Source organism: Tiliqua scincoides, chromosome 2, assembly GCF_035046505.1.
Source record: "Tiliqua scincoides isolate rTilSci1 chromosome 2, rTilSci1.hap2, whole genome shotgun sequence".
NCBI lineage: Eukaryota > Metazoa > Chordata > Lepidosauria > Squamata > Scincidae > Tiliqua > Tiliqua scincoides.
In genome coordinates this window covers 238,194,911-238,216,367 of record NC_089822.1, presented here as the reverse complement: position 1 = coordinate 238,216,367, position 21,457 = coordinate 238,194,911, and the positions used below count along the sequence as shown (strand labels likewise).

Genomic DNA, 21,457 nt, shown 5'->3' with positions numbered 1-21,457 from the left:
AATTTCAGCAGGTGCAGCTTTAACAATTGTTAAAGGTCCAGAATCCTTAAAGATGAAAGTTCGCCCACCCCTGGTCTACTGGCACGGGTGGAAGTTTAAGAAGAAAGAAATATAATTGAATAATTGTTAAATAGACAAGGTTGTTCTGATCTTAATCAACTTATGTGAATTGAACTGATAAGGTTCTTATTGTTTGCAGTAAACAACAGATAATTCTTGTAAGCACAATGTTCTAGTTGTTCCATCCAGCACAGTAACTAGAGCCATTGTACAATTGCTGGGGCGCTAGTCAGCATCCCTACGTACTCAGCGCTGTTCATATTTGTGTTTGGCTGTTGGGAATCTTGCAAATACTGGGCACAATCCAACCACCTCAGCCAGTGGATTGTTCTGGTCTGCATTAAAAAAAATCACAGTGATCCAACTTTTAGATTTCCCCCCTTTCTCTGCATCTTTCTTTTAATAAAATTATTCTTCTTGTCTGACAAACCCAAAGACACCATGCAGCATAATCGTAGGTATGTTTGCCTGGATGTCAGTCTCACTATGTACTAAGAACATAAGAACAGCCCCACTGGATCAGGCCATAGGCCCATCTAGTCCAGCTTCCTGTATCTCACAGCAGCCCACCAAATGCCCCAGGGAGCACACCAGATAACAAGAGACCTCATCCTGGTGCCCTCCCTTGCACCTGGCATTCTGACATAGCCCATTTCTAAAATCAGGAGGTTGTGCATACACATCATGGCTTGTAACCCATAATGGATTTTTCCTCCAGGAACTTGTCCAATCCCCTTTTAAAGGCATCCAGGCCAGACGCCATCACCACATCCTGTGGCAAGGAGTTCCACAGACCAACCACATGCTTAGTAAAGAAATATTTTCTTTTGTCTGTTCTAACTCTTCCAACACTCAATTTTAGTGGATGTCCCCTGGTTCTGGTGTTATGTGAGAATGTAAAGACCATCTCTCTATCCACTCTGTCCACCCCCTGCATAATTTTGTATGTCTCAATCATGCCCCCCCCTTTCAGGTGCCTCTTTTCTAGGCTGAAGAGCCCCAAACGCTGTAGCCTTTCCTCATAAGGAAGGTGCCCCAGCCCAGTAATCATCTTAGTCGCTCTCTTGCACCTTTTCCATTTCCACTATGTCTTTTTTGAGATGTGGCAACCAGAATTGGACACAATACTCCAGGTGTGGCCTTACCATATATTTGTACAACGGCATTATAATATTAGCCATTTTGTTCTCAATACCTTTTCTAATTATCCCAAGCATTCTCCCAAGCAATGATCCTAAACTGCATGGGACTGCAGTTTAGACATGCCTAGGACTGGACTGTAAGGCTGTAATCCCATGTACACTTTCCTGGGAGAAAGCCCCACTGAACACAATGGGGCTTACTTCTAAATAGACATGCCTAGGATAGGGGTGCAAACCCGGTGCACACTTTCCTGGGAGTAAGTCCTACTGAACACAGTGTGTTTTACAACTGAGTAGACCCAGCTAGGAGCCCAATCTCTGCATGTCTACTCAGAAGTAAGTCCCATTATAGCCAAAGGGGCTTACTCCCAGGAAAGTGTGGCTAGGGTTGCAGCCGGGGAGGCCAGCTCTCCAGAGGAACACTGCAAGTGCTGCAGGCCATCACCAGCTCTTCATCATTCCCGTTGCGCAGCGTCGCTTTCCGGGGCGTTCCGCAGGCGAGCACAGAGCCCGCCCTAGCCGGCTGGTTGGCCGAGCGCAGCTTAAGCCTGCCCGCCGCGGCTGCTGCAGGGGTGCCGGCCGGGAGCGGCAGGATGGACGTGCGACTGGCCCCGCTGCGAGCCTGGGACGACTTCATCCCGGGCCACGACCGCTTCGCCGTGCCGGACTTCAAGGACGTCTCCAAATGGAACCACCGCGTGGTCAGCAACCTGCTCTACTACCAAACCAACTACCTGGTGGTGGCCGCCACCGTCATGTCCATCGTGGGGTAAGCGCTGCGCTCTCCTCCGGCAAGATGGAGCTGCTGGGCCTGCGCAGAGCGGGCTCCAGGCTACTTCTGGCCAGGGGGAGTGGGGTGCTTGTGGCCCAAGACCTGGGGGTTTCCATGCATGGCACGCACTTTCCTCAAACGGTGGGTCGGGATCCACTAGGTGGGTCGCGATCCAATTTCAGGTGGGTCCCCATTCATTGCAATATTTTGCTCTTAATGTGTTAGACTTGATGCTCCCATGGTATGTGGCTGCGTTTGGGGAAATGTTCCAGATCTGTGCTTTGAACAGGCTGCTATGTATGTTTTTAACAATGATAGTCAATGGGGCTTACTCCTGGGTAAGTGTGCGTTGGATTGCAGCCTAGGGTGACTAAAATTTTCCTGCTTGATTGATGATGTCACTTCCAGACATGACATCACTTCTGGGGTGGGGGTCCTGACAGAGTCTCATTCTAAAAAGTGGGTCCTGGTGCTAAAAGTTTGAGAACCACTGTAGAGGCTTTGCGTGGGGGTGGGGTAGTACAGTCCTGTCCTGTCCCCAAACTCCAGAAGCCATTGTAGGCTTCACTTTTTGGCTTGCATGCCAGAGAGCCTTCTGTGTGGTTACTCAGCACTTGCTCCATGCTGTTGTCCAACAGAGAGTAGTTATGTAATGTAATTTTGTTGCTCAAATATCTCAGCAATCCTGTGTTTATCTCTACTGGCAAGTAAGTTCCACTGTGTTCAATTAGGGGTGCTCTCCAGTAAGTGTATATAAGAGGATTGCAACATTAGGACCCTATCCTATCCAATTTTCAAAACCTGATGCAGCTGTGCTAATGGGGCATGTGTTGTATCCTGTGGTGGTGGGGCAGTCACCAAGGCCGTAAGGCAGCTATTTTCAACCACTGTCCTGTGGCACACTGGTGTACTGTGGATGGTCTGCAGGTGTGCTGTGACAGTTTGGGGGGAGGGTCTTTTGTTAGTAGGTCCACTGGGGGATGTGAGCCCCTGCTGTCTATGGGTGCACCTTATCAATTGTCAAAAAAAACTGATGGTGTGCCTTGACGGTTTTAGCACTTTATCTGTGTGCTGTGAGATGAAGAAGGTTAAAAACTGCTGCCTTAAGGGAACATTTGTTACCTTACCTTGGGGCTGCATTGGTGCTGGAAAGTTGGATAGGATTGGGCCCTTGGAATGTTAAATGGAGCTGCCCCATTGAGTAGTGGTATTTATCCTTTTAAAAAAAAAACCTGAGTGTTAGGGATTGGCTCTCCTGAATGCAGTTTTCAAAGATGTTTTCAAAGCTACCTTGGGTGTTCAGTATTAGCTCTTTGCTGTGTTTACTGTGGAAAATTTTAGGATTCCCTGCAGTGTCCCATGTTATGACTATAGTATTTAAATCAGTCATGGTCTGTGTAAATAAAGGCTTTGGTGTTGTGAAATATAATGTACGTGGGCGTGTTATCTTTGTAGCTGGACTTGCATGTTAAGGAATACATTTTTTTAAATTTTATGCCCTGAAACTGTTGATAGGGTGAAATGTGGGGTAATGGTAAAAAAAGTGGGTTTCATTCATCGGATGTAAGATACTCTTACAAATACTATCACTCTGTATTCTAGAAAACCAAAACCTCTGTGGTCTCTTCTATAGCTCATACCCTTCCACGTCATAAACCTTGTTTAAAAAACTCCACACAGGATATTTCTACACCCACATATACTATTTTAGTTCACGAATAACATTTTGTAATGTTTCCCTGGCTGTATGCAAGCAAGTTCTTGCTTGCTTTCTTCTTTCTTGCTTTGAGCACATAACTGGAGGCTAGTGAGTTTTAAAGTGTTCAGGATAGTTGTGGAGAGCTCTAATCTTGACCCAAATAACTCATCTAGTAGCAGTTCTGTGTCAGTCCTAAACTGATGAAGCTGATAGTAGGAATCTGGTTTCTGGGCATGAATCATGTGTGTTTGACTGTCCCGCATGGCATTTCATTTTTGAAATGCTCTGAACATTAGAATTCAAATTGGGCATCGAGTGACTAATTTTAGGGCACAAAAAACTTTGCTTCTGCCATACACTCAAGAGGGATAGAATCTTTGTTCTTCAGTGAAAATGAGCTCTCCTTGGCCTGATGGAACTGAATTTTGCTTCCCCAACTCATTATCCCCAGAATCTCAGTAAGCAGTCAGACTTTCATGTAAAGAAAGATTTTATTACTGTAAAATAACATTAAGCAACTCTCCTTCAGATGTCTCTAGGGTGGGTATATATATATATATGGAGATCAGGCCCATCTGCCTTATCTTGCATCATGGTGAAAAGCACTACAATTTAATATCTTTTATTATTATTATTATTTATTTATTTGTTATTTTTTAAATATTTATTATTTATTATCTATTATCAAAAGTCTCTTTATGACAAGGTTCTTTGTTATGGTAGGGAAACTTCTGCTTAAAACATTAAAAAAGGTTTTAAAAGGAAGTGATATTCAAAGTATTTCCTCTTGAAGGGTTGTGTGTGTGTGTTGGGCTGTTTTTTAAGTTGAGTTTGAGTTACTTAAAATCTTAGTAAAGTACTGTCTTTGGCTTGGTGTGGAACTTGAGGTTAGATGACTCAGTGTTGGCAGGAATTGTTGCAAGCCCCTTTTATAGGCTCTTGAAATCTTTATTTCATCCCAGCTGATTGGAGCGAGGCAAAGCACGGAATGTAACTTGATCAGATAGGCAATGATTTGTTTCCTTGCTCAGAAACAGTATGTGTGTAGTGTTAAAGATGGAGTTGCCCTTTCAACTCCATCAAGACAAGACAGATATGCAGAGATTGACAGGAAGTAATAGAAATTCTATCTAGAAGTTGACTAATGTTCAGAATGTTGGCTTGTACAATGAGCTTATTTCCCTGGCCTGCCATTTTCCATGGTTTGAGGGTTTTCCCTTTGTTTCCGGTTCAGTTTGTAGATAGTTCACTTCCAAATAAGTTGATGGTCCCGAGATGATTACTGCAAAACTTGGGGGTAGGACACGATATCAGGGAGTAGGGCAGACAGTGGGTCAGCCTGGATTGCCCCAACAGTGTGCATGCGCTAACGCATGCACACCATCATCCCTTCTGCTACCAGTGTGCATCTTGCCATCTTTGTCAGCTCTCCTGCTTTACTGCTGTTTCTTGTAAAGTGGCTCAACTGGAAGAATCCTGGGAATCCTCCCGATGTTTCTGGAGGAAAAATCCATAGTTTCTGGAGGAAAAATCCATTACGCAGGTCTCTTGTTATCTAGTGTGCTCCTTGGGGCATTTGGTGGGCCGCTGTGAGATACAGGAAGCTGGACTAGATGGGCCTATGGCCTGATCCAGTGGGGCTGTTATGTTCTTATGATGTTCTCCCTAGCAGCTACTTTACAAGAAGTAGTGGGAGACCTGGAATGGGAAGAGGTAGGTGCTAAGAAGAGGATGGGATAGCTGGATGAAGCAACTGGACAGGTGGCATACTGGGAAGATGAGTGAACGGCATCTCCCATCAGATTGCTGCCTCCTCCAGTCCACTGCCAGAGGATGGGTTCAACATGTCTCATTAACGGGCCATACCTGACAAGACTGATCCTATAGAAATTCTTACCAATAGTGCAACTCACCAACTGTACTTCATATTAATGCAGGTGTGTTATTGTTTAGTAATATAAATATTGATATGCAATATGAAGTTTCTTGACAAATTCTTATTTGCTGTTCATGTGTAAAAAATTTTAATGCCTATAGCATATTCTGTATGTTGAGCTAGAATAGGGGGCACGTGTAGGGGCATGAATAGCAAAACATCCTTGAGGCTATGGGTTTGAGTCCTGGCAAATTAACTACTTTAATAATTTGGGTGAGTCCATTTGTCTTGCTCTACAGATAAGAGATAGTGGGTCCCTGTCAAGTAGAGGAGCAGAGGCAAAGCAGTGGAGAGGAAAATGTTTTCTGTGTACAAGTTACTTGGATCATGAATGCATTTGCTTCAAAGAATGTTCTGTTAAAATTGATGCGATTTACTTAAAAACAAAAGGTTACATGCTACTAGATTCAAGTTGTGCTCCTGAGACTGCAATCCCCTGCATGCTTTCCTAGGAGTAAGCCCCACTGAGCACAGCGGGATGCACTTCTGAGTAGAAATGCATAGGATTGCACTGTAAATTGCTTTGAAGTAGTTGGGTATGAGGATCATGGAGTAATATGCAGAATCATTATTTTAGGTCACAGAACTAGCACTTTGAATTTTCTTTGTACCAATGTTCTTCAAGTTACTGCTTTTTCATGAAAGATCAGGGTCCTGCTTTGGCCCTTCTGGCTATACCAGGAATGAGCAAGGAACAGAACGTTATGCGATAGTCCTCTGTGGCGCAGGCAGCCTGCTTTCTTTTTGTCGAGCAGAGAACATCCTGTGCACCAACTACACCAGCACCATAGTTCAGATGACTTATCCCTAAGGTTTGGCCGGCAATTATCCTATGAGTAATCCTGCTTTATTTGTGTGCACCACTTTGAAATGCAATGTAGCACACTGAACTATTTAGGGTCATGTTAATTTGATGGTGGTTCCATGCGAAAGTAGTAACCAAGAATCACATTCCTGCTCTGGTGCGCACTTTCTGACTTACCCAAGACCATCCAATCCCTCTTCTAAGTTTTACTTTTAAATAGTAACAGTCTCTCTCATGAGCAAATCTGTAGAGCGCTCAATGCAATCTAGGCCAACATTTCTCAACATTTGTCCCCTGCCGTAGTACTTTTGCCACTGGCAAATGTACATTTGTCCCCTGGCGTAGTGCATCTGGCCCACTGTTGATGTCAGTCACTTCCAGTTCAGGAGACCAGATGCATCACAACAAACACTTGTAAGAGGCTCAGGCTGAACTGGAACTTTTTTTGAGCTCATGAAAAGTACATGCTGGAGCTCTGCCTGCTGAGCCAAGCCTCCTACTGCTGCTTGTCACATTGCTGGTGTTGCTGCCAGGCAGTCTGGAGATCTGCATGTACCACTGGGCACCATTTCAAGTACCATTGGTGCTACTAGTACCACTGGTTGAGAAATACTGTAAAAAGGGTGGGGTGCAACCAAGAACTCTCCTGTACTACCTCGAAATAAGCAATTCCAAGAAACTAGCTTACAAGTACTGTAGTTGAGATAATTTTTTTTTATAAAAATGTGTGAACAATACAGTATCTAGTTAGTTGAAAGCTTGGTTAAAAGGATGTGTGGGCAAACACTTAGGTTGCAATTTAGTACACACTTACCTGAGAGTAAGTGCTATTAAATAAATGGGATTTACTTCTGAGTAAACATGTATAGGATTCTGCTGGAAGGTTAATTTGGAATGTGTCTATGAAATTCAAATGTTCTTAGTGCAATGCATTGGGAGAGAAAAGTATGCTTAGCAGCTAAATCTAGCACAGCCTGTAGGGAATTGTATACAGAAGGATACTGCAGCAATACTAAACACATTAATATTTATGAGAACTGAGCTGGAGGATTAGGATATATTCTGGATTAATTCAGAATACAAGAGCCGTATTGATGTTCTGGCATGTCGAACATGATCCTAAATATGTGAGCTTTCTAATATTATACTGAAATAAACCAGCTTAAGAACAAATGTGGTTGCCAGTGGGAGACAACTACCAGTGTTGCTTTACAGTTAGAAAAAAAAACACCCTCTGAATAATAGTCTTATTTAGTGCCTAAAGTACCACAGTTCCCTGTTTTAAGTAATTCACAATTGATAAGCATACTGTACTTGCCTAAGGGGAATTTTAAAGCTAGGTTATCTTCAACTCTTGTTACTCTGACCTGAAGGCAACTTTACAGATCCACAAAGGTATCTTACATTTGGTACTGCTTTGGCTTCCTCCCAGGAAGGAATATGTTTTCTGAGTTGTACAGTCAACAGTGCTTTAGTATTCAACTTAATACTTAAGGCAGTGGTTCTCAAACCTTCCAGCACTGAGACTCAATTTTTAGAATGAGAGTCAGTCAGAACCAATCAGAAGTGATGTTGTTCACCTGGAAGTGATATCATGGTTGAAAATATCATCAGGTAGGGAAGTGTTTGTCATCCCCATATGACAAAATGAAATCAAATTAAGAAAATTAAAAATTTACAATGAGTTTAAAAATTTATTTTTTAAAAAGAACCCTCCCAAGCAGTTGCTGGTCTATTGAAAAAGAAAATTCCCCAAACATCCCAAAGGATGCAATCCTACCCACACTTACCTAGGAGTAAGCCCCATTGACCATCATTTTTAAAAGCATCTACATAGTAGCCTGTTAAAAGTACAGATTGTACACTTCCCCAAATGGCAGTCATATACCATGGTAGCATCAAGTCTAATATATTAAAAATGAAATACACATTGAAATTAATGGGAACCCACCTGAAATTGGTTTGTGATCCACCTAGTGGGTCCTGACCCACAGTTTGAGAAATAGTGACTTAAGGGGTTCTTTGGATGCATCTAACTTTTTAATGTAAAGTATAAAGAAGCCCCAATAAACTTATAAGTTCAACCTTGGCTGTATTTTTGCTGCCAGAAAATGGAATTTTGAATATTTCTGTATAGTACACAAGTGAAATAAATCTAGTGACCAGCAAGACTTTGTGTATAGCTTCTGCCTCAGGTACTCTTCCTGGCTTCCAAATGTCTTTCTATCCTGCATAGTAGTTTTGGAAGTAGCACTTTTTAGGATGGGTGACTCCCCTCCCCCCATTGCATCAGATTGACTCTGAAAATAAACTTTGCTGCTACTTAAAAAAAAAAATTGAAATGGCTTGTCCTGGAAAACAAGCCAGTCAATTTGAAGTGTTCCTTCCAGCCAGCTCATAATTTCTCAGTCCTCTTCCCTTTCAGTTGCAGTCCTTGACAGTGGCAAAAGAAGAAGAAGGTCTCTCTCCATCCTTCCATCTTTTGGCTGGCACTTGGCACTGGTGTGCTGTGTAGCCCTTGGAGGTCCTTGGAAAATGAAGTTCCCACCACTCACCAGAGAGAGGCAGAGAGACCAAGTTCTGTCTCATTGCTATTGTCCCCAATAAGTGCAGCTGATAGTGGTTGGGAGGCCGAGCAGAGAATTCTTCTCCATGTTGGAGTTTAATGGAAGCAGGGCAAGAATATGGGGGGGCCTCCATAATGTTTACTTCAACTTTTCAGGGGAATATTATGAACCCACAGAACTAATTTGTAGACCTGAACTTGTCCAGCTTTCCCTTTTTCCTGCCAGTTCATCTGCTTATTTCCTATTCGTGCTTTAAAATTCCCTTCAGTCAATCAGATTTGTGTTTAAATCCTTGTCTTTATTTTAGCCTTCATCCATTGAGGGCACAACCAAAAAGCCGGGAGATCTCATTTTCCTTAGTCCAGCAGAAACGGGTAGTGGCATTAACCTTCTTTCATAAGGCTACAAGCATATAATCAAGCCATATGTCCTTCTCTTTCCAGTGTCACTTCAAATTTTCATCACTAAACTTTCACTGGCGCTCTCTACCGCTGTTAGTAATGCACTGGGCCCGTATTTATGTCTTCTTCATCCTGAACGCTGGCTGACTATTCTTGGAGTATTTCCTTGCTGTCTCTGCAAAGAGAACTTACTTACAGACTCATCATAGCCTTTTGAGGTATAACATTGTAGAAATCTGTTGTGCTGTAGAAATTTTGGAAACAGTCCAGACAGTTCAAAATTATGGAGACACAACAGTCCAGACAGTTCATTTCAGCCAAGCTGCCTTCCTAATTTGGGAGGCAACTTACCTTGCCCCTTATCTTAGTCTCAGGCAATGACATCAACTACCTGGGAAATACAAACTCCCTGTTAATGCAAAACACTATAATCTTTTACTTGCAATTCCTTGCTGTTCAGAGAATCCAACATGCACTGTCAATTGCTTACATGTTACTAAACTTATTTGCTTGTTGCTTGAATGTGCATTTGTTTATGGGTGACTTTTATCATGCTTCATGTAGCGTCTTCATGCAGAAGCTTCATCCTGCAAAGACTTCATCCTACAAGACTATCTTGCAAGCATTCAGTTTTTAGAAAGCCTAATCCCAGCCTCCGTAATGTATAGACTCCCTGCTTGCCTTTCTGTTTTCTGTGGTAAGTTTGGGTGTGAAAGATTTCCTTATCATTTTCTGCTCCATGTCCTCTTCTGGTGCTGCTTGTTGGAAGGCAGGTCTTGCAGTAGGAGATTCAAAATTTCCTTGTCCTATGGCAGGAATACTCAGGGATTGACTGACTGTAGACAGTTTTTTTTCCTTGCTCTTTTTGGTTTTGTACATTCTCTTCCAAGTGCAGCGTCTTCTTGCAGGCACATCTTGTTTCCTTTGTCTCCAAGTCAGGCCATAAACCCACCAACTAGAAGTCTATTTACGTAGGGTGCTTTACACCTCCTGGTTTATTCCTGCCATTACTACATCACCTATTTCTATGCAATACAGACTAATCACCTTCTTCCCAAGCTTCTGTTTTTCCATGTTGCCTGAGCAACCTTAGTCTCAAATTACCGCAGTACTTCCATGCTGTTCGATGCCTGTACGTGTACTGGTAGTGTCTGATATGTTCAATAAATCTCTTTAACAAGGGCTATATTTAGAGCATATCCTATAACTAGTCTTGCCTCTGATTCCACTGGTAGTATCTCATGACTCTGTGAAGCTTGGAGTTCTCGAATGTGCACTTCAAGCATGATGGATTACTTGTCTTATCACCTTAAAGGAGATGCTATCAATACCGGCATCCTGCTGTGAGAAAGGAACTTCCTAGTGAACTGCATTATAGTCCTATAAAGTCCTTTCAAGGAGCAGTATTTGCACGCCTCTCTTAGGACACTTGACATCATGGTAGTTATCTGTTGGTGACTTGTCAAGATTAATGGTTGATTGCTGAGGAAAGGAACTAAGTGGTTCCCCTTCCCTAGTGTTTTTCTTTCCACAATTGAGACATTTAGGCATGTTCAGATAGAACAAGTGATTGCAAAATAATATGCTGAACTGATGCCAAAGTTCATGCACTTGGTATGATACGTAGATATCTTACATTTGGTCAATACTATGAGCAGGAATAAAAGAAGTTTAGGGTTAATGTAGAATGTTCTCACACCTTTTGAGTTAGTCATATGACATTTTCTTTCCAGGACTGCAGAAGAAATGCAGATGCTTTTTGCCAAGCCCAAAGTTTATTCCTTCAGGTGGTTAAACTACTGCGGAAATGGGGAGATAAACTAGGGTTTGTGTTTAGGAGGTGGATAATCTTGAGCGTGGTCTTTAAGCCTCAGAATTTGCCAAGGAACAAGATCTGTTTTTGACACATGCCCACTGATAGCCGCCTTTGTTTGACTGCTTGAAAATACATGTAGGCAACAAGAAGCAAAGGTGGACTTATATGATTTAGTGATTGATGTGGAAAATCTTGTTGTTAATGGTCAAATTGGAGTAAAACTGTCTAGCCAGTTAATGCAGGAAGTCTTTCTACCCTTTTAAAGCAAGTCTCTAGCCATCATGGTTGCAGACAGCTCTGAAATCACATGTGCCTTGATAGGAATTCTGATAGATTAGAAAACTGTCACTTAAAGTTGTCAGCTTTTCAACTTGCCTGTTTTCTAAACTTGTTAGCCTCTCACTCATGGTGTGATCTTCTACAACAAAACAAACAGTTCCAATACCTGTTAACAAAAAGTGAATCATTTAGTTGCATACTACAGTACTTCTGCTTGTGCAAATAGCAGAACTTGAATTCTGCAACTTCTACAACAGAACTCTGCAACTTCTGTGGTCCAGAAGCTTTTAGACAACATTATAGCAAATGTAGTTCAAGAGATCCAAAGCTCCTACCAAGGAGAAACATGGAACTTCTCACATGTGTAATTCCATCTTTAACACCCTCCATGTGGCTTTTACATTTTACTTGGTTCTGTTACATATTGGCTAATCATGAACAAATGTGTAAACATGTACATTTGCCCAGAACTGTTTTTGCTAAATCTACTATTGTGATCGCTACTAAAATTGCAAAATAGCCGGTAATTATTCCTTTACCGCTCTACCATTTTGTGTATCGTCCTCAAAATTTGTCATGACCATGTCATTCCCTTTCTAGTTCATCTATACTGGATTTCGATCCATTTTCAAGCACAATCCAAGGTGTTGGGTCTTGCCTTTAAAACTCTCTGTGGCTTGCAAGATAGCTGTGTGCAGTACAGTACATTTCTTCATGAATCTGCTTGTCCTTAAGGTCATCTGGGGAGGCTCTTCTGCATGTGTCATCACTTACAGAAACCTGTTGGCAGATACATGTACAAGAACCTTCTCTGTTGTAGTCCCTGACTTGCGGACCTCCATTCTGGATCACCCACATTGCTGCTACCTAATGATCTTTCATGGCAACCTGGAAACATCCCTGTTCCAACAGGTATTTTGGATGGGCCTAGTACTTATTTTCTGTCAGGCATGCTTGGAGCTTTCTTGTTGCCTGGTGTTCGAATTGCTGTGTTAATTAACCAAGAATCTTGTTTGGTGGAGAAATACCATATATAAATTTAATACAAATAAAAATCATCCAGGCAAGTTGACTAATTTGAGAGATGATGACTTTACCTGTGTGATACCACAGGAATGCGAATCTTTCTCCAACCACTTTTGTTTCAACAATGCTAGTTTCCCTTTATTGCAAGGGTTAGATTCACAGTCCAGTTAATCTACTTGAATGAGATGACGAGAACATTTTCTTGAAAAGTAGCATGGCTAAATTCCACAGGGCATTTCCAATAAGATGCAGAATACCCATGCTAGTTTAGTTGACTTCGATGGAACTTTGAAAAGTTAGCACAACTTGAGACCCCCAAGCTGGACACAGCCCTTCGACCACTTCTTGAGACCTGCTTGGTAGGGGTAGGGGGAAAGAGCTGCACATGCATTCCTTGTCTCAGAAAAGCCACAAAATCTGCAAGATAACAAAGTCCCTGGTAGCCAACACTTGGCTTATAGGCTGCCCAATGGCAAGTTGTGCAGACCTGATCAGATTATTTTAGCTAACCTATAAAGTCAACTCACTGCATAAAATGCAGTGTAGCAGACATCATCTTAAAACAATGGTGAGTCACTTTCTCACTAGTCACTGGGAGTGTCTTCTGCCTGGGGTTTCTGCTCATTTTTTCCAGGCAGACTGATCAGTAAGCTTAGATCTAAATATAGCCTGTGGCAGCCCAGGAGTGACTCAGATGCTGCAAACAGCCAGCAGATAGATCTAGGCCTGTTTTTAGTTTGCCATGCTGGAGCTCATCTGAGCAACAGGAGCAGGTGGGCAGTGCACTTGGAGCTGTAAAGGAAAGGCAGGGTTCCTTATTGTTTGAAACCAGTTGTATCAACTTCATTATACAGTTGGTGAACAATAGTAGCATGAGTTTGTCTACGTGTTGATACCAAGATGGTGTTGATAAAATGTGACACTGAGAGGCTCCTAAAGTACCATTCACAAATTAGATGTGTTGAGAATGGCTGTAATCCCCCATCAGAACTGATAGGCACATCGTGGCAAAGGAGTACTACATATGTGGTTTAGTACCCTGCTTCCATGTGTGGCATACAGTGCAATCCTTTACTACTCAGTAGCCCCATTGAATTCAGTGGGACCAGCTTCCATGTAACTGCCTAGGCTTGCAGCCTTAGTGTTGCTTTGCATGCAGAAGGTTCTATGTTCGGTTCCTGACACATACCAAAGACTAGTCGAAGGCCTTGGAGACCACCCATGGTCAGCATAGCCAACACTGACCTAGATGGACCAGTGTCCTGACACAGGAGAACACGGCCTCCTAGGTTTATAATGGCATACTAAGTTGTAACTGGTGCAAACAAGCAAATTCTCCCTGCACTAAGCAAAATGGCCTTGGGCTAGTGTATTAGACCAAGCTCAGGGATTTTAAAGATCTCAAGTGACATCACTATCCCCTGTACCCTAGATCTGCAAGTTGGGATGTGTCATGTTTAACCTTTTTGATGCCACCAGTGGCATTGTTGTAGAACCAGTTATTTCTTTCCCCAGTCTTTTCTTGCCTTACTCTTGATTGTGTTTGGTTGCTATATTTCTCACTGTTCAGTTCTGAAAACTTGAGGTCTGGTTCTTTGTACTTCATAGGCCACTTGCTTGACCTTTTCATAAGTTTTGCATGATATGTAGTCCAGGGATGTGCCCATCTTGCCAGGCTACTGGTAATCTGTCAAGCAAGCACACTTCATCACTAGGCTTCATATCCTGTGGAACACAATCTAGAACAAGAATGAAGCTGGAACTCCCTCTCTGGCATTCAGTGTTGTTTTTTAACATGAGATCTGCACAAAGGTACATTAAAAACAAATAAACTGTAAGATGGAGTCTTACTAACAAAATCCCTCTCCTGGCATTTGGAGGGAGAGCTTGTAGATCACAGGGATCCCTCAAAAGTGATGTAAATCCCTAACTTCTCTGAACCCTCTTGCTCAGTTGCTGCCAGGCTATCTCTGCAAACCATCCTCCCCCCGCTCTGCTTGCTTTCCCTGTTGGAAATGCTTTGGGATGGAAGAAAGTAAAGAGCTGCCCTTCTCTTGGTATCAGGCCGCTTATCTACTCCTAGCCTTTGAAACTCTTGCCACCTTCCATGTGCATAACCTGTCCTGGCTTCCATTACTTGTCTTGGAACTGGATTTGGTGTAAAAGGGAGTGGTCTAGAGCTTGCTAAAGCTGATCTGGTCTAGTCAGAGCTTGAAATAGAAGTAGTCTGCTTGAGAATTCTGTGTATGCTACCTCTTTAGAGGAAAGATGGGGTCCCAGTACAATCAATCAAATATAGAAGTTCTGTGTTTACTGAAGGAATTCAGCAGTTTGGCCAGTTCTAATCCCTTAACAGCCAAGCATTGTCTAAGCTTAATCTTATCTGAGAGCTTCATTAGCACTCTTCTTATATTAGAAGCCAGGACAGCATGCACCCAATGGGCGGAGCAGGATTGCACTGAGGAGCCCTGCTCTAGTGCGGAGTCTCTCTGGAAGTCCTGCCCTCAGCTCTATCCCTGGAGAGCATTTGTATTCAGTGATGAATAGTCTCCATGGGAAGAGATACTCTGTGTTATGAAGAACAATCATAAGCATGATTGTAATGGCTGCTGTTTGCCTATTTATTGTGCTTATTTTTATTTATTTTTATATGCATAATTTTTTTTTAAGAAAAGCAGAATATAAATCTTCTACATAGAAGTAATAACTCATTATTAAAGAATACTTTCCAAGGGGTACATGGGGTGGGGGAATGCAGCTTGCCAGGATGCTCCCATTTGCCCCTCCATTGCATGGATGCTGGCTGTGTCTATAGCATTTGAACAGGGCTTTTTGTCTCTGCTGCATCCTGTACTCAGATGTATCAGTGGTGCCTGTCTAGCTTTTCTTCCACTTTTCTGCTGGCTAATTATTGAGCATCAGTGCAAAAGCAGCACACAAAAAAATGTACACAACCACACCGAAATTTCCTCTTGATTTTCTTACAAATATGACTTCTGGACCTAGCAAAACGTATATTCAAGTTTTCTTTTCTACTAAATTTCTACCCTGATTTATCTCCTCAAAGGGCATTCAAAGCAGCATTATAATACTGTAGTGCAGTGTTTCTCAAAGTGCGGGTCAGGACCCGCTAGGTGGGTCATGAGCCAATTTCAGGTGAATCCCCATTCATTCCAATACTTTATGTTTTTAAATATATTACTCTTGATGCTATCATGGTATGTGGCTGCATTTGGGGAAATATTACAGATCCGTACTTTTAACAACTATGTACTATATATACTTTTAACAGTGATAGTCAATGGGACGTACTCCTGGGTAAGTGTGGGTAGGATTGCAAAAATTTTTCCTGCTTGATGGTGTCACTTCCGGCCATGACATCACTTCCAGGTCAATGTCACCACTTCTGGTTGGTCCCAATTGATTGTCTTTCTAAAAAGTGGGTCCTGGTGCTAAAAACTTTGAGGACCACTTCTATAGTGTATACAGTATGTTGGAATATACATGGACTTGCATGTTCGTTTAAAGGCTAGTAAGAGATGTTAAGATGTAAAGTGGCAAAGATCTGGCTGTGGAGTAATTCAGTGACAGTCATTGTGCTTGAACTGTGTGTTTTAGTGGGCAGGGTTCCTGAGCCACCCACTAGCTGCATATTAAAAACTCACAAAAGCTGACTTTAAATCCTGCTGTGGGCGGGGGATCATTTCAAAAGAAATCTTGGGCTGCCAAGTAAATGGACATATTGAACTGGATATTTGCTGCTTTGCTGTACTAATTGCTACTCCTATCTTGTGTTTCTTCAGATTTCTGAACCCGATGGGCATGCTCCTTGGCGGTGCTGTAGTGGCTCTGGTGTTCATGGGATTTGTGTGGGCGTCGCACAACAAGGACTTCATTCGCAAGTTTAAGAAACACTATCCAGCCGCATTCGTCATAGTCATTCTGCTCTCGAGCTATTTCCTGATATCCTTTTTTGGAGGCGTGATGGTTTTCATGTTTGGAATTACATTTCCTCTGCTCTGTGAGTTTCTTGCATGTGTACACACACACACACACACACACACACACACACACACACACACACACACACACACACACACACACACACACACACACACACACACACACACACACACACACACACACACACACACACACACACACACACACCCCAGAAACTGCTAGACATCAATGCAGAAGCCTGTTCACTTTGAAGTAGCTGTTCTGCAGGTTTTAAAAATGCTGATAAAATTTATTCTTTAACCAAAATCTTGCTGAGAAACCAGCAGATGCTCTTGCTAGCATTATTTAGGTGTGGTTGTAGAGGTTTGTCTTTTGACCACTATGCAGCGTCCTAATTTCCTGTGCAGTACTCTTGTTATCACCTTCAGCAGTGCCCATGCTGTCTGACTCAGCACATTGGTTCCTCCGTGCTGTGCCACTGAGTCAGAATTGTATTGTTTGATCTGGTTGAGGCTAGATTGTAACTGCAGTGCCCAGCAAGAATAGGCACACATGACTAGGGACAGTCTAAAATGGTTTTGTTGTGAATGTCGGTGTTGTCATCTAAAGGAAAAAAAGACTGAAACTGTGTTATATGGTTTTTATTCCAAGTTAACATTTTAATCCATTTTAAAGTGTTTTTATCCAGTGTAATTACTGTCATAGGTGGTATATTTTATTTTATACAGGTGTTTATATACCGCCTTTCTTTGGTCGTCAGATTTCTCCTCAGACTTTAATCCAAGGCGGTTTACATAGGCTGTTATAAACCCCCTTAGGGATTTTTACAATTGAATAGTTCTAGTCTTTCATAGAACTCCTTGTTCCAGCTGCATTCCTTCCTGGTCTGGCCTCTCTGGCCCTTCGCCTCCCACGCTCCACTTGACGGCAACTCCTCTCTGCCACCGAGGGTCAGCTCATCAGTATATCAGCGTGTCGTCAGTTCTCGGGTACTTCCGGTTGTTTCGAACTGGCAGCCTCAGATCTTCAGGCATAGAAGGCGGCAGCTCTACCAACTGAGCCAGACCTCCTGTATATATGTGTTTTATGTCTGTGGCTGTCTCCCCCCCCCCCAAGCTATATACTCAACTACTTGAATAAAACTTAAAGGGTTCCTATAAGATTTGCAATCTACTTGAATGAACAACTACAATGAACCTAATATTGCCAAACACAAAGAAGAAACATTAAAACATTGAGAAGTTAAACCAACAGAACTGAACATAGCATTAAATTGCTATAGTACCCCCCCCCCCCCAAAAAAAAAAAAACCTTGCCATGGCAAGGTGGTGCCTTCTGGAGCATTTGTTGAGCTTCATGCTAATCAGCTGGGGACTGTTCTGGTGGCCTTGCATTCCTTTCGGCTTGCCCTTCAAAATGGATTGAGGCATGTTTGCCTACTCATGAGTAAATGCCTAGAGTGCGACTCAGTTTAACTTTCCATAGGGCTCTATGTGATTTCCTTGGCAGCTTCTGAGCATGCTCGGAAGACTGCAGCTGGTTAGGACAGTGTTCCTTAAACTGTGGGTTGGGACCCACTAGGTGGGTCATGAGCCAATTTCAGGTGGGTCCCCATTCGTTACAATATTTAATATATTAGACTTGATGCTACCATGGTATGTGATTGCATTTGGGGAAATGTTACACATTTGTACTTTTAACAGGCTACTATGTATATGCTTTAAGCAATGATAGTAAATTGGACTTACTCCTGGGTAAGTGTGGGTAGGATTGCAGCCTAGGATTGCTAAAAAATTTTCCTGCTTGATGATGTCACTTCTGGTGGGTCCTGACAGATTCTCATTCTAGAAAGTGGAGCCTGGTGCTGAAAGGTTGAGAACCATGGGTTAGGAGAAAGCAGCAGAGCTGCGTGTGGAGTTAAGGGCTTATAAACACTGTCAGAAGCGCTTGGGAATGGTTCACAGATGCTCCAGAGCTGCTTTAACAGGCAGATTTCAGTGTTTTTTTTTAATTGAGCAGGATATCTTGTCCTATCATTTTACAATCCCAATTTTGCGGTATTTCGCTTACCATTTTAGACTGCCCCTATGCATGACCCTTGAGCACTGCAGCCGTTCCATTATAAGGTGAAAGCTAAATGTCTCATTGCATACGCAAAAAGTATGCATGACCTGGCTTCACTTTCATGTCTGTCTTGTGTCCTCCCCTGTATGCAGAGTAGTGCCACAAGCCATTGGTGACTACTAAGAGTCTTCTCTACTCATGATCATGGCCTTGTCTTAATTTAGTAATATAATTAAGTGCGGTTGTTTATAATGTACTGTTATGGCATTATTTCAGGCGTATGCTTGTAGTGTGGTGCACCCTGCATGAATGTAGAAGGATCTAAAGATGATTCAAGTGGCTGTGTTAACAAAACCCCTATGCAGATTGCTTTTTCATCTTATCAGAAGCACCAGTTTACTGTAGTAAGTGGTAGCCCTAGCTACCTTTTAATGCTCTCTAAATAGGAAACTGCCCACATCAAATCCTAACAAATTCTGATTCATATGCTTGACTTCATCTAATTCAGAATAGCTCACTAACTGAATCTGTTCCTCTTTGGGTACAAGGGCCTGATCCTATTCAACTTTCTAGTACTGATGCACCGATGCCAACTGGGTGTGTGCAATGGGAAAGCTATTGCGGAAGCCTCCTCTAGGTAAGGGAACAAGTTTTCCCTTACCTCTGGGCTGCATTGCGGCTACATTGGCACTGGGAAACGGGATAGGATTGGGCCCCAAGGTCCTTAACCATGCTATGATAAAGAACCTTCCTGAGGCGTAATGGTTGGCCACACTTTGCAGGCAAAATGCTGAGGAGGCAGCACAGTTTCTTGGGGTCAATATGCTGATAAAATGCCCATCTTTAATATATCTAAATTGGTGGCATAACTAATCTAGATTTCTTTTCTCCAGTGATGTTTGCTCATGCTTCCGTGAGGCTTCGGAACATAAAGAACAAAGTGGAGAATCAGCTGGAAAACGTAGGTTTGAAGAAGACTCCTATGGGCATTGTACTAGATCTTCTTGAACAGCAAGAAGAGAGCATTGGCAAACTGGCTGACTTACTGTCCAAAGTAAAGGAATAAATACACCTGCAGTTTCAGTGTTCTTAATTCGATAAATTAGTTAGTCTTGACCAGGCTCATTTCGCAGTCTGCGATAGTGCAGACAGCAAAGATGAAGTGTGGCAAAATAAAATGTCACAAGATTTTCAGGGCTTCTTTTGACCAGGGTGGGGTGGCAATAGTAACCTTTCTGTAACATGCTAAACTATGTCTGACATGTAAATGCATTTGATATTTCATAGCACTTGCTTGTCTTCAGGAAAAGATAAACTACAAGGAATGCCTCCCTAAAACTTTGTATATGTTTTCCAAAGTATGTACTTTCATGATAGTGCACTCACTAAATGCATCCCTGTTACACCTGACTGACACGAGTGATATGACAGATCCAAAACAGTTATGCATTGGGGCTAAAACATTATCAGTTTTGCAGTATTTTGAAAAGCTTCTTAATGTACTTCTAGAGTGATCTATATTTGTGTTTTTTTTCCTTGAAATAAAAAACCTTGTTTGAATCACATGACCTAAAACAGTTTAAGTGGCAAATATAGATCTTATTCCTGTTTACAAATGGAAATCTTTCTGTATGCAGACTGCAATTCTATACAGGTGACCTCTAACAAAGACATTCCTTCAGGACACTTGCTCAGAATCAAGTTTGGGGGGGCAGGCTGTGTAACAAGGGAATATAATTTTCTGTGCATGCCGCATCCAACTGTCACATATATGCTTTAAATACATTTAAAAATGAGATGTGTAATTATTCAACTCTGCCAGGCTCAGGGCATATGTTGCAGCACAAATGAACTGGAAATAACATATGTTGCCGCACAAATGAACTGGAAATAACATTCTGACAGTTCTTGCTGTTGCTGCTGTACCTGATATTGGGTCTAGGTGTTGGGCTATCGATGCTTTATTTTCTTAAAGGGAAGGAAGCAATTCCAGGCAACTTCTTGTAAAATATTTCAAGCACCTTAAATCTGCCTGTTGAACACGACTGACTTGAGAACATCCTAAATTTGATGCAAGGAAAAGGTTTCAGTCATTGCATATCTCCAGACACTCCTATTTTTCCTCTGCTGAATCTATATGCAGTGACTAGATTCTCATTTACATAGCAAATATCAACCTAGGGAAAAATCCTCATGTGACTTTAAGTTTGGTGTTAACATTGTGAAACCTCCCCACTGCTCTTCCCTTTTAACTGAGAGTTGTAATGCCTCATTCCTTTATATAAATTGTAAACTGATCAGTATTTTGTTGGGAATCTCTCTACCTATGTATTCTAGGATTAAACAAGTATGCTGGTCTTGACTGGTATGTTGTCTTAATTTTGTTTAGTAGCATTTGAGTTTGCCTGTGACTCTGCAGTTTAGAATTCAGAGAAATTAAAATGGCAGTTGAATAAAATTTTATAGTAGTACACCGTTACCATAATTTTTAATGAAGCTTTCTCAGTGCAAGTATATTTGTATTAGTTCTTTTAAGGGCAGAACTTACTCTTGCTTTGCTAGTCCAAGTTTTTGAACTAGGCAAGTGAAATGTTATGGTTGCCCAATGAAACCAACTCACTTTCTTGGCTTATTTTCTTTTGGTTTGGTTCACTTGGACGATTGGGTCAGGGCTCAACATTTGTGTGTAGGTAGGTGTGTTTTTTTTAATAAATGCAGCTCACCAGCCTTTGGCTTGCATCATGGACTTGGAGTGCCTTAAACATTTATTCGTCTTGGATCTGATTCTTGTGAACTGAGCTACACCAGCTATAGAACTGCTTAGGTGCACATACATAGACTTCCAAGGAAATAAGTCTTCCCACATGCAGCAAGCTTAGTGGAAGCCTCATTTGTCTTAGGTGAAAGGGGGGGGGGAGACTTGCAGA

General features: G+C 42.1%; 1 protein-coding gene across 1 annotated transcript; it reads left to right on the top strand.

The window, feature by feature from the left end:
• Nucleotides 1-1,742: 1,742 nt before the first annotated feature.
• ARL6IP5 (ADP ribosylation factor like GTPase 6 interacting protein 5) lies at nt 1,743-20,892 on the top strand. Its single transcript, XM_066618026.1, has 3 exons — nt 1,743-1,971; nt 16,307-16,524; nt 19,424-20,892. Exons 1-3 carry the CDS (start codon nt 1,796-1,798, stop codon nt 19,594-19,596), a joined length of 567 nt encoding a protein of 188 aa, XP_066474123.1. The 5' UTR covers nt 1,743-1,795; the 3' UTR covers nt 19,597-20,892.
• Nucleotides 20,893-21,457: the final 565 nt, after the last annotated feature.